This window comes from Molothrus aeneus, chromosome 1 (genome assembly GCF_037042795.1).
Source record: "Molothrus aeneus isolate 106 chromosome 1, BPBGC_Maene_1.0, whole genome shotgun sequence".
In the NCBI taxonomy this organism is placed as follows: domain Eukaryota; kingdom Metazoa; phylum Chordata; class Aves; order Passeriformes; family Icteridae; genus Molothrus; species Molothrus aeneus.
Window position 1 is genome coordinate 55,106,779 of NC_089646.1, and position 13,662 is coordinate 55,120,440.

Genomic DNA, 13,662 nt, shown 5'->3' on the forward strand with positions numbered 1-13,662 from the left:
ATTGTAGTTATACTTCATGGAGAAAACATGGTCCACTGAGGTTCACATCCTTTCAAAAACATAAAAAACCCCCAAATTTTACAAAATACAATTACATGATCACCTGATTTTAAATTTTTGACTCTGATGTAATTAAAACCCATAATAATTTATATTAAATATCAAGATAAAGAGATGTCAGTATGAAAGATCTGGTCTCTCCCTGAGCACTTTGAATTCTTCCCAGTTTCATGCCTGTTGTTTCAGATGCATGGATAGAAAGTTAGTGATTAAAAACTGGGAATAGAAGCCTGCCCACTTTTAGTAATGGCAAAAGATGGAAACTGACTTAAAACAAAAACTTTTACAATCTTTTTATTGACATTTGAAATAAAGGTTTCAAAAAATATGCTGTGAACTTCCTTAGTTGTTTATTAATGAATATTTTGAAAAACCAGATGAGGCATTCCAGGTTTTTTAAGGTGCATTTTATTTTACAAATGCATTTATTTTACAAATGCATAAAAATGCATTTCATTTTACAAATGCATAAAAGTAGCACAACTTGTATAAAAAATATAACAATACAGTCAACTACAAAACAGCAGCATATCACACGCAGTCTGCAAGATTCTTTTTTTCTTCAAATTGTTTGTCTACTGCAAGTGAAAGGGCCTGAAGAAAAGTTGCCATTGTGACACTCGGGGACTGAAAATAAGAGAACATTTTGTTAGACACACCAAGGCAATAGGCAGACATAGTATTTTACATACAAGTCCCAGTATTTAAAAGAGAAATATTTTAATTTCACGTTACAAAAATTGCAAGATTCTACAAACCAAACTGCAAGTTTATTTAAATTCGGCTATCACAGCAAACTCAAAGTCAACCTGTGCAAACTCTTCAGTCACAATACTGTATACTGTATATTTGCTTAGAAAAAGGTTTTTAACAAATTATTATTTATAAAGCGGTAGTGGTTTGGGGAATTTTTTTTCAGCAAGAAATTATAAGAGCACCAATATTAATGTTCATTTATTTAAGCAAAAGTAGAATGCTCTTGGGCAGATCAATCCCACCTGTCTTCTTCATCCTGTTCTAAATTATGGACAACACATAATTGTTTCGGTCTACAAAGCTGCAGAAACAAGTGCAGTTTTGATTAAAAGGGAGGTTTGGACTAATCTTTCACTTCAGGCAGTGTTCAGATGTCTTTCTGCCTGTCTCAAACTCAACTCAAAATATAATGAACAGAATAAACTCACTTGAATATAATAAACTTACTTGAATATAAAGTGCATGTGCTAGGAAAGGAAGCTTTCTCAGGACCCGGCCACCAAGACCTTCACTTTTTCTATGGTAAAACAGAGACAAGTGCTGCTTAAATGCTAAATATCCACTCTTAAAAGGAGGCCTTTCCTTTTTCTGTGTTTCTCTATTAAGTTGCTCCAAAAGAACTTCAGATGACAATTCAGTAGGTCACTTGCAGCTCTTTTAGCAGGAAGTGAACAGACAAATTCTGCTTATGGGAGGCTACACAGCAGCAGCACAGGCACAGCTGCCTGCCAATGCTTACATCAGGCCCTTCACATTGTTGTGCCAATCTCATGAATTTGGGGGGATGTCTACCACAGCATGGTATGGACACAACCACTTTTGGAAGGACTGGGAAAAAAACTGGTTTGAGTGCTGGTCCTTATGGGTACTGCCTGTCTCCTTCTACCTACCATTTACACAGTTTTCTTCACCTCACCCACTTCGTATATGTTAGCATCTTCTCCAAGCACTGCTCTGTGTACATAAAATGCAAACCTCCATGCCTGGAAAAACTTACTTGCTTTTACTTCACTCTTCACTAGTTAAGACTGCATACTTCACGAACAGAAAGAAAACACACTTTGCATACTTTATGAATATTATTTTGTTCCATAGGGATCTGCACTTTGGAAAAAAACATTGCTTGATATTGTGAATATAATTTTTATTGTTTCAAGAACTGTTATGCTGCAGTGAAAGACCATTTGCTCTACCAGCATACTCAGCAAACCACAACACTATCTATTTACACTTTATTCCTCTCCCCCTTGTTTCTGTCCACTTATATCTCTACACTGAATACTGATCTAGCAGATGGCAAGACATTTCAAAACACTTTCTTAGCAGGACCTAAGGCACATGCTATTTCTGCCAAAGTGCATTACAATTCCCAATATCCATTGAAAACTAAGGCTAATCCAGCCAGCAACTTGTCAAGAGGACTTCAAATGGCAGAGCAAAAACCACAAGCAGTACTAGACCAAGCCAGATCTGAGACTAAGACATGTTAGCAAATTGTGATTGCTTCCACTTTTTGTCCCCTGAAGGTTTTTGCACTTTCCCAAACAGAAAAAAAAAATGAGCTGTTTCAGATCTCCAGTTGTTGGGAAATTTGGTTACTTTTACACATCATTCCACAACTCAGTATGTATGTATGAAAAAAGTAGAATTTCAGAATATTACCTTGAGATATCTTTCAGTACAAGGCTTAACCTCGACACATTATTTTCTATGAAGCCGATCATCTCAAGCTCTCTGAGTGTCAGAAGCTGCTGTCGAGGATATATTATTTGACACTAGAAACGAGAGTTACAAACTGTTGTATGAAAAATAAATGCATTCAAAATTAAATTTTACAGTAAGAGTGGAAATACAGAAAAGGAATGAAATTTACATATTTTTGTTACTTAGGAAGTATGATTAAAATGCACAATTTATTAAAATATGGCATTTTACAGTTTTGCTTTCAAGTATTACCTTCATCAGTTCTTCCAGGCAAGAAAGATATATTCTAAATATTGCTGCAGTAGATGGAGGTCCAATGTATTGTTTTATGTCAGCCCTGTCTACAAAGGCCATGTCAATTTTCTCTGTAATATTTGAAGTAGTCAGGATAACTACATTGGGATACCTTCAAGACAAAAATAGATTTTTAGGTCACATGTAAAAGATTTATCTCCTTTTATGACTGGCAAGTTGGTACCTTCCTTCTTATGCTTCAAATAATTTTATGCAATAAACTGTCACATCATTCTTGTCAATCAGGAATTACACTAAATTATCTGAAGCTCTTGGCCAGGTATTACCAGACTATTTCAATGCATAGTGTCTTTCCTTCAGCTGTTTCCCAAGTATCCACAGTTCCTCTAATTCTATTTCAGAAATGATATATGGTAACTACCTAGAATCTACTGGCATAGCTTCTGACACACAGAAAAAAGATTATGAAAAGAATTGTAAATGTGAACCTTTAATCAGCATGTTTTACATTTCAATTTTGATGTCTGCTCTCCAAGCAGACATGATGATGCTCTGTCCTTTTTCTCTCTCTGTCGTTAGGGGAAGCATATTGTCCATAGATTTGATTGTCCATCCAGGTACATGTAAAATATTCTGTTGGATTACTCCTATTTCTTTTCAAGATTAGCAAAATGAACAAAGAATAACTATTCACTAATTAATCTGGTTTAGTATTCCAAGTAGGAATTGAAATTTAGCAGGAATAGGAATACTGAAGCTGTCAATTACCTTTTGCTGTTGCAATAATATGCAAACAATACCTTTTAATCTGGTCTATTTGTGTCAGTACAGCATTGACCACACGAATAGCATCTGAAGGCTCTGTGCCTGCCTTGAAGGCACTGCGAGCTGCTGTGAGGCTTTCCACCTACAAAAACCCAAACCAATCAACCAAAACAACAAGAACAAAATCACCAAACACCAAGAAAAACAAAAAGATTGCACTTTTGGAGTCCTGGCAGCAAACAAGTAACCCATGCAACACACCTTCAGATTCCTGTGCCTACTATCTAAAACTTCTTCAAAATCTTTTGTTAGGTAGGAATTTCCAGGGAAAAAGAAAGGCATGTCAAGGAAGTAAAGTGTAGTGAGGAAAATTCCTTTTTGGACAGCAGAATGGAGGCTGATTTGCATTTTAAATTCTGGAGGTGGAGGAATGGAACACCACCAGAATAATGAATAGGTTGAATTTAGAGTGAGATTCCCCATAGGAACTCCAATATGACAAAGCTATATAAGGTACATACTTACTAAGTTGCAAGTTTTGTATGCAAGTTTGAAAAAAATCTAACAACAGTGATCTGAAGCAGATTCACATTTTTTAGAGCTTTACAAAAAATGTAAATAATACAAATCTGGGCTACTTTGAAGTTTGAAACAATATAATGTAAACATACAGCAGCAAGGGAAATTCCACCAAGAAAGGTTTCAATTCATTTTCAGCTGGAATTTGCCTGCTAGGTCACACTATGTTCCTTCCAAACCTCTCAAATCTGCAGCAGTCAAGACTAAAGTTCACTCATCTGCACAATCATGTAGCTTACAAAATAGCATAAATGTGCTTTTATTGTTCTTTATGAATGAGCACTATTGCAGCTCCTTCCCATCCATTTCCTTTCTATGCTACATTTTATGCATAACAATGCTATTGGAATCATACCTCATCAATCAGTACAAATACAAGAGCATCTCTGTCATCAACTAACTCTTGGATCTTCTGGAACATCTTGGTTACAAGCTTGCCGCTCTAGAAAGACACCATATGCATATGTTGACTATTTCCTTACCACACAACTTTCTAAGGCTTATCATATTTAAAGGTGTAAATGCCTGGGTTTTAAAACAACTTTCTAAAAAAACTTCTCTTTAAGCATTTTCAAACATATTAATTATTCTGAACAATCTCTGGTGCACATATTTAGGAAACAAGCTAAACAGAATAATTACAGTGTATTTTCTAAAATATGTAGCTTATTTTATTAGGTACATCAATACATACCTCAGAAAACCATTTAGAGAAAAGGCTATGGCTGTTTATCTCAATTAACTGTCCATACCTATACCTAAAGTATGAAGAGAAAAAGACGTATCAACTCCATTCTAAATAAAAATCAGAAATATCAATAACTTCTGTAAGTGTCATTCCTGACGTTCTGACCCTGGAATTCTGTGAATTAGTACTTTAAATTACTTACCTTTCAAAATATAATACATATTTTACTGATATTATTTTTGTTGCTGGAACTTGTCATGTTGCTGAAAATGTAACTAGAATTCTTATATTAAATTGCTATTAGAATTTCCTCATTAGAATAGGGTAAGTAACTCTTACCATGATAATTGCCTCATTCTTCTCTTTGTGTAAGATTTTCTTCAGTATAGCAAGAAGTGACAAAGTATCTCAACCACACATTATATAGCTTATGATTTTCATATGTTCAGTTTGGACTAGAGTAGGATCATGCAAATACACATTATTTATGCTACACCTTTTATTTTATATCTTTGGTTTTTTAATATAGATTTGTTAGGTTGCTATGAACTTTTAGGCTATTTCTTATGATCTGTCTGATATACAAACTGACCTCTGCAGATTGCAGCATTCAGACAATCCAAGCACAAAAGAAATTAGTTTAAAAAACCACTACCTATTAAAACCAGGCTCTATCAAACATGAAGATACAAAAACCAAAATACTCCTTGATCCTCTGCCCTTTAATAATCATTGATGTACAAAGTGGGCAAAAATCACTGTACTGCCACTGGAATGTCTTTAACACACCTGGGACAATTATTTACACATTTTACAAGGCCTTAAAATATCCTAATCAGTCTAGCAGATCAATTTTATTGCTAGCCTGGTGCACTACAAAAAAGAAGATATAATAGCACTAAGTACAAGTTACTTGAAAATAAATATGAGATATACTTGGGCTAATGAAAAAGAACAACTACGTATAGTAAGCTAAAGTGAAAGTTTTCCAAACAAAAAAAATCACCTGTATGACAGTCGAATTGTCAGCTTCTGAGCCAATGCTTTACAGAGAGAAGTTTTCCCAGTTCCAGGAGGGCCTGATTTGAAATCAGATCCATTACACAGAGTCTGCATTATATTGTTAATGACATTTAACAGATTTTTAACTATTTTATTTCATTACAGCACTAATTGTAGAGTAAAATCACAACAAATAATGATTGTGTACACTAGAGTATTTTGAGAAAATTGCTTCCTTGACTACAATCCTAGAGCTAATGCTGGATTCTATATGTATGCAGACACCATAAAGTTAAAACACTCAACAGCCAGAGAAGCAGAGTATCACCCCAGCAGGGCTAAACCTCATCAGCATTCTCTATAATCAGTGCTATGCTCAAACTTGTATCTTCCTGAAACGCACTCTTTTAACATGGAAAACAGAAACATATCACAATCAGTTTGATCAGCTGTCCACTCTCCCAGAAATTTCTTCCTTGGGGAAACCCAGATCATCTTGAGAACTATACTCTGAGACAAACCTTTTGGATTTGACTTTATATCCTATGGAAGAGCCACAAAGACTTCCTCCAAAGAGGCAAGTACAAGCACAATTACCAGAGTATGAGTCTGAAATAAAGTCTTTCAAATAAAAATATCTAAAAAAGAAGCTTCTAAATTGTAGAAGTAAAATGACAGTTGTAACTTAAGTACAACAAACAAATATTTCCACTATGACCTTTTATTTCTGAATACCAGTCTTGATGACAAAATCAGTCCAAGATGCACTTTGCAAGAAAATTGATTCAGTTGATGCTAATCTCGTTTGTGGTACAACCTCTACAGTGAGCTAGAACTGACTGAAGATTTCAGCTTCACTAAAATAACTAAAAGTAACTAAACTAGCAAGTGTTGGCAACAGAACAGTGTCAACAACACAACACAGATTGCCTTCCCAGTTTCCCCAAAGTTTTTAAAAAGCTATAACTAAAAAAAATTTAGTACTGCAATAGAAGTTTAACTAATATATGCCTCCTAGTATCTTCAGTATCTGCATTATTTTTGTTCATTCTGTAAAAATGCAACAGTATCACTTAAAATTAAGAAATCCATAGTTGTCACTGCACTGTAAGCTTTAGAATTTAAATCCATGCAAAACAGAATATGTGAACATTGATTTGACTCTGACATTACATTTCATCCAAATTTGTACTATTGAGGTGCTGCTTTCATATCACCTCATTTCACTACATAGGATTGCAGTACAAGTCTTTCCAGAAGGAAAGTATAAACAGCTGGCCAGTGAATCTACTTGGCTTAAAACAGATCATTTTTACCATGCAGCAAAACAACTCTGTTCCATGATATCAGGTTGCTGTCAACATTTTTGTCAGAAAATAATAATGTTGTCGTCACATAATCGAGTAACTAAATGAAGAGGACAGATAGAAAGACACAAATTAGAGTCATAATAACAAATACAACCACAAGTAGAATCAATCTCTAATGATGTCTATTGTGTATACTCATAACAACAACAAAAAAAAGAGCTCATCTCTTTACTCAAATTTATTTCTGCAAAGGATGGGAATTCATTTCTGTCCTGCCCTCAAGAATAAGAATAGCATGTACTTGGCACAAATGGAGTTCCAGAACTTTTAAATGGATAAATTAAATGCTTCAAGGAAGGAAAATTGATTTTATTTTTCATTGTCCCATGTACTGTGTGTCTGTAAAACACAAGCTGCCTAAGCACAGAGAATCAAAGACTCAAATTCTGGGTCCTGTTTAGGTGTTGTACAGCTATACATTTGTACAGTTTGTTATAGTCAGCACACCAAACAAAACATTTCCTGTCACATTTATTTCCTTTTTACTGAAGCATTTGTATTAGCTTCTACAAGGAATTCGTAGATTAATTCATTCCTCCAAATAATGGAAGTTGCATGTATTTCCTGGAATGATTGCTTCTAAAAATACTGCAGTTTCATTTTAGAATTATCTAGAATTAGGAAGTAGAGAACTCTTTCAATAAAATGAATATGAACTTCAGGTGTGAATCTATAATGACTTTTACCTATAACACCTGATACCACATTATCTTCTGTTGCTCTTACGTGTAACGAGCTTTAGATCCCTGCATGTTGATGGGACAATACAGTGGTGCTCCTGCAATGGTGCATCATGCTTGAGATGGAGCAATCACACAACAGCAAAAACAACTGAACTTAATCCACATATTTGTCAAAATTCTCACTGTGCTATTTTGAAAATTCACAGAAACTATTTCAGAGCCCATAGAACCCAAACATGCTCAGGCATTCCCATGGTTTAAAGGAAGATTTATCACAATTTTACAGTAGTAGTTCAAGTTTTAGCCATTAAAAGCAACCATTTCTTTCTACCCATATACACTTACACTCAACAGTGATCAGCTTGCTGCTATTTAGTACACCAGCAAGTCTAATGAAAGTCTTGTCATTTCACAGATGACTTTGAAAACTGTTCCATAAATTACACAAATGTGGATGTATTAATTGATTTTTACCTTATCAATTAAGAAGTACCATCACTGGAATGTTTTGCTTTTCTGTATTTGGTTATAAAGACTTAAGTGAAAATACTGTATCTATAGTATTACAAATAAGCTAATGAATTAATTATGTGTCCAAGAACTTCAGTTAGAAGCTGAATTGAACTATTTGTGGGTTTTATTTGCATCACAATTACTAAATTTCAGATTACCGTATTACTGTTCTACAATCTCTGGCAGTTATCATCACAACCTCTGATGAATGCACGGGATCTTCAAGCTAGAAAATGACCCCATGGAAGTGTTTTGTTTCTTTCCAATGTCTTGCCAGCATTCAAGTGGCAAGGCACTCAGCTTTGGTCAAATCACTGAATAAGCATTTGCACGAACAGCAGCCCTGCTTGCCTACATTACTGCCAAGTCCATTAACTGTTTAGCTGCTGCCAGAAACAAAGTTAAACTCCCATTCCCTTCTGCCCAGCCTGCACCCATATCTCCATAGGATGCAGCAAACTTCAAACAGGTTTAATTTCAGCTCTTACTTCTTCTCAAGCAATTTTAATTGTTGTTCATTTCCAACTTACATTTGATTTTACTTCAGTGTCATAGATAAGACTTTCCCAAAGGCCATGGAATTCAGCTGCAAAAGCAATATATTATATACCTGTTTAGTATAAATCAATCTGGAAACCTGTAACTCATCATTGCAGCACAAAACAGTTTTCAAATTATGCTCAACTAAAATGAAGAATTAAGAACACGTATATGAAAGCAAGTAAAGCATCTGTGGGGAAAAAAAAAGTTTTTCAACTTTTCAACTTAATTTTTCTCAAAATGCAAACACCACTTTCTAACAGACAAATTCAGCAGTTTCCCAGCTTCTATTTCCTCCAATATCTGTGACAATAAATTAATGTTAATTTCTTAACATGAAATGAAAAATATCATTCCTTCCATTCTCAGTAGAGGATGAACTTACATTTCATCAAGGAAGCAATGAAAACTAGTGGTAGGAGGAGGGTTTTAAGGCAAATTTTATCATTCAAGTTTGCCTTTTTTTTTTATAACATCAAGATATAGAGGACCAAAAAACCATGTAGCTGAATAATGCATAAAAGCCTAAAGTTGTCATTTGATTATCAATCATTCCTAGCCATTGGCTTCTAACTTTCAGCAAAGAAAAGCATAAAAGACTGAACAACTATAAACCACAAAATTGTGGCAATAATTGCTGCAGTGTGTTTTCTTTAGTTTTTATTGGCATGCTCACTATCTAATTTGTGATTTTTTACAATCCCTTTGTGTTGTCCTCCCCTTGCCTTTGGAGTGGCCCAGGTTTGCATCTCATGTTTCTAAATTTAGACTTGCTCCCTCATTGTTATTCAGTTCGGTTAAGTGTCAGTCCTTCGTTTGTTACCCAGCCACTCCCTGCCAAGTTTCAAACCCCTCCCCTTCCAAGTTGTCAATCCCTCCTCTCCCTACCCTTTTCCCCAGAACCTTCCTTACTCCTCCTCCCCCTAGGTGTCAATCCTTCCCCAAACCTGCCCTCTCTACTTGGAACCCCATTGTTTAGAACCCAAGTTACTCCCTTCCCTGGTGCTCTTTCATTGGTCTAAGTATGAATTACCCCACCTCAGACCCCCCCCAACCATATCCCTGTTGGTTTGTTACCCTAAACCCCTCCTCCCGACAAATGTTATAAAAACTCCTGTTAACCTCGAGTCAAGGTCTTGGCTGTTTGGAGTCCTAAACTCAAGGGAAATTACCACCAAATAAAGCCACCCCAGCTCTACCCCAAGACCCATGCTGCTGTCTTTTTGTTCCTGTGCCAAACCTCTACTGGTAGCTGGGATTCTGCAGAGCTTGAAAGGGGGGGGGGTCTGTTGCACCTCTGTTGTCGCTGAGCTGGGTCACCCTGATTTTAGCATACTGCGACAATAATGTCAATGTATCAGATTTAATTCTTCCTGAAAACTAATGTAATAAGGCATTTCACAACATGGAAAGAGTAGGAAATGTTTCAAAATTACTGTCTCTCTGAGCTAAAGCTCACACTTGTGCTTTTCCTTTCAGGCAGAGAATCAAATTTCCCCAAGCACAGGACAGTAACAGGCAGGTCTGGCTCTATCACAGAGGAAAGCCTGATTTTTCCTCTCCAGAAGATAAAGACTAAATCTCTTTACTTTGTTACTGTTTATAAAAGCATAAGATAAAGACTAAATCTTTTACTTTGTTACTGTTTATAAAAGCAGTACTGTCATGGGGGCTGGAAGCCAGCAGTGGGCTCTGTAAAATGAATATTTAAAGTCATAAGCTTCTTGTGGATCTTCAAGTTAAAAAAAACTTGGAATGCAACCACCAGTGTTAAAAACTTGCATGCTTCTGATTATGACTACACATTTTAGACCACAAGACCAGTTATTTCCACACATCTACAAGTATTACAGAAATAAAGGATGTGTTTTGGAATCATCTGCAGCACGTCAGTCAAAACCACAAAGGAAAAAGTCCAAATATATTTGTTCCCTAAAGAAAAAACTCCAAACATATTTGTTATATAGACAAACAACAAATACAAATAGTACCTTTATTGGTAACTATAAACAATTTTAGCCTTTGCAATATTTTCTTTATTGTTCTAGAGCTCCCAGAAATGCTACACAGGTACCTGCTGGTAGCACCCAGTGGTGAGCTGCAGTGATATCATCATTCTCTTCCTCCAGGTTTTCAGAGGTTGGTCCTTCTTCATTCAGATGAAAAACATGAAGAGAAAGACTGCTTGTGCTCAGGTCAATAGGCTAGAATGAACATAAAAAGATTTGTTACCTGTCATATTTCTCATTTAAAGCCAGTTGAACAAAAGAAAGTTACAGTTCTCAGCTGGCATTTATCTCTGAAGCCTACTATCTCTGTTTCAGACCTTAATAAGCAGTAAAAAAAAATTTGCCACCTTTTCCTAGTTATACTAGTCAGCCTAAGATACTACATCATTCTACAGACCTTGTCTTGCTTCTGCCCTTGGGGTACCAGAAGTCCACCTACAACTAGTTCAGGGGCACATAAACAGAGGTGCATGTTCTTGACCAGGAATACCTGTCTGTCCTTCAGTTTCAGGTCCGTGTCCACAATTGCCACAGACTGCACATTGTTGTTAAGGAAAGGGTCGTCAAATTCTGTCCACTTGTAATCACCAAACACGATGTTGTGTCTGTTCAACAGCTTTAAGACACTCATCCTAATATCTTCTTTCTTGGCCACACTAACAAGAAAGAAACATCATTACTTTATGGCATTGACCTTTATAAGGCAATTTGAATTACTGTTGGAAAGCATTATTTCATACATGAGGCTTTCACGGAAAATAGCTTCTATCTTGCACACACCAAAAAACCCAACCAAACAACCAACCAACAAAACCCCCAATCCTAAAAAAACAACTAACACAAAAAAATCCCAAACCCACTCAATCCTCCTCCAGCATTCTACAGGAAAAAAGAACCTGTCAGATTAAGTCTGTCTGCAAAAGCAACAAGCTGGACAGTTGTTTTTAATTTGTGCATTAAAAGACATAATCCAAATAATACTATTTGCTCTGTCTGAGGTCGTATCAGGGGATACTGAATGAGACAGCTAGAAGACTTCAAGAATGGAAAGCAGTTATGCAATCTGTGTTTCAGCAGGAAACCCAGAAAGACTCAGAGCCAAGCTACAGACTGAATTTGGTAAGCTTAGCTTGGAAGCTCTATTATGCTTTCAGGACAGCTGAAACATCAGGATGGGGACACAATATAGGGAGAATTCCAGAAGAGACAAAAACTACAGGAAAAGGAATACCATTTGAAGATTTAACTTAATTTTGCAATTTCACTCATCTAGAACCAGTGCAAATCCTCAGTTCTCTGTTAAGCCTGGCAAAAATAGCACAGTGTGTATTTTATGCTTTGATTTTTCTAATGTCTCGGATGTGCTCTCCCATATCCTTAAGACATCCAAAACAGTAAGATAAGAACTGGATAAATAGACAAGGAGGGTTGGACTGTCTAGCTCAGAGGGCTGTGATTAGTACAAAGATTAAGCAGAGCTGTCAGTAACTTGGGTGGGGAAAGGCAGTGTGATGCTGTTAGCATTGGGACCAGCACTGTTTTTGCATCCTTGACAAAGGGATTGAAAGTGACTGCAACAAGTTTATGGATATCACCAAAACAAGGAAAACTTTCAGTATTCTGGAGGGCGGGGCTGTTGTTCAGAGGGACCTCTCTGCAGGTTGGCAATATGCTCTTACCGGAAACTTTTGACGTTCAGCAAAGGTAAACATGAAATCTTAGCTCTCCACCCACTGCCCAGATAACAGAACAGATCAGAGGCCTACTGAATGACATACTGTTTTGCAGAAAAGGGCCCGTGGGTACTGGGTGGACAAGCTGGCAATAAGTCAAGTGTGCCCCTGCTACTAATGAGAACAACCTTTTGAGGCTGTGCTACCAAGATTGCAGATGTTAGGGAGAGCAGTGTTTCCATCCACTGGCTTTGTAAGACCACATCTGGAGTACTGTGAGCAGTTGTCAGCATAGACACAACAGAGACAAGGATAAACTGGGGCAAACCCGTAACGTGGCCAACAACTTCGCTATGAGACTGGATGACATGACCCACAAGGTGAAACTGAGCAAAGTGTATTTGCTCAATCTTAGGAAAAGACACAGGTGAGGAAACTCCCGGGAGAGCACAGAGAAGGCAGAGCTGGGTCCTGAAGGCTCTTGGAGACGCGTAGAACGAGGCCGAGAGAAAACAGACACAAGTGGCAGCAAGCAACGCTTTGATCAGAGACCTGCTCGACTTCTGGTGAACTTCTACATGGATCTGAACGCTGTCACACACGTTTGGGAGAGCTTGCTTCAAATCTCCAGCAGCGCCTTCCATCTTTCTCGCTCCTAGGGGAAAAGCGATACCAAAGAGAAGCGACTTCCAGCGACTGCTACACGCCCACAGCACGGACGGCCCTTTCCCGGTGTCCCGTCCAGGTGCACACCGCCCCCCGCTAAGACCAGGTACGTGATCAGGACCAGGATCGGGATCCGCACCTTCCCTCCCTCAGGAGATGACGACAGGCTCAGGACGCGCCGCGAGCGCGGTCGCGCGTACGGACGGGCGGGCGGGCGGCTGCACCCGCCTCAGCGCTGGGGACAGGGAATCACCTCAGGCAGGCACGGCCTTGGAAGCGACGCACCGGGACGACGGAGATCGCGAGCGCGGGCGACCCGGAGGCACCAGGCACCGACTGCAGCAGCCGCTGTTTGTAAAGGGCGCGCTGGGCGAGGCAGGGCCGGCCCCTCACCCGGAT

General features: G+C 37.7%; 1 protein-coding gene across 1 annotated transcript; it reads right to left on the bottom strand.

Moving 5' to 3' along the window:
- Nucleotides 1–445: 445 nt before the first annotated feature.
- On the bottom strand, nucleotides 446–13,644 carry TRIP13 (thyroid hormone receptor interactor 13). Its single transcript, XM_066557451.1, has 14 exons — nucleotides 13,403–13,644; nucleotides 13,150–13,252; nucleotides 11,415–11,580; nucleotides 10,990–11,119; nucleotides 8,906–8,961; nucleotides 7,126–7,216; nucleotides 5,814–5,886; nucleotides 4,814–4,877; nucleotides 4,475–4,561; nucleotides 3,576–3,682; nucleotides 2,773–2,926; nucleotides 2,479–2,591; nucleotides 1,264–1,333; nucleotides 446–687 (listed from the first exon to the last, which is right to left on the bottom strand). The coding sequence occupies exons 2-14, from the start codon at nucleotides 13,239–13,241 to the stop codon at nucleotides 592–594; spliced, it is 1,299 nt and encodes a 432-aa protein (XP_066413548.1). The 5' UTR covers nucleotides 13,242–13,252; nucleotides 13,403–13,644; the 3' UTR covers nucleotides 446–591.
- Nucleotides 13,645–13,662: the final 18 nt, after the last annotated feature.

Coding starts and splice junctions, on each gene's coding strand:
- TRIP13 (XM_066557451.1), bottom strand. CDS start 13,241: ATGGAAGGCGCTGCTGGAGATTTGAAGCAAGCTCTCCCAAACGTGTGT. Junction 11,120..11,414: donor TGAAACTGAAGGACAGACAG/GTATTCCTGGTC, acceptor TGTTCATTCTAG/CCTATTGACCTGAGCACAAG. Junction 3,683..4,474: donor TATTTGTACTGATTGATGAG/GTATGATTCCAA, acceptor GGGTTTTTGTAG/GTGGAAAGCCTCACAGCAGC.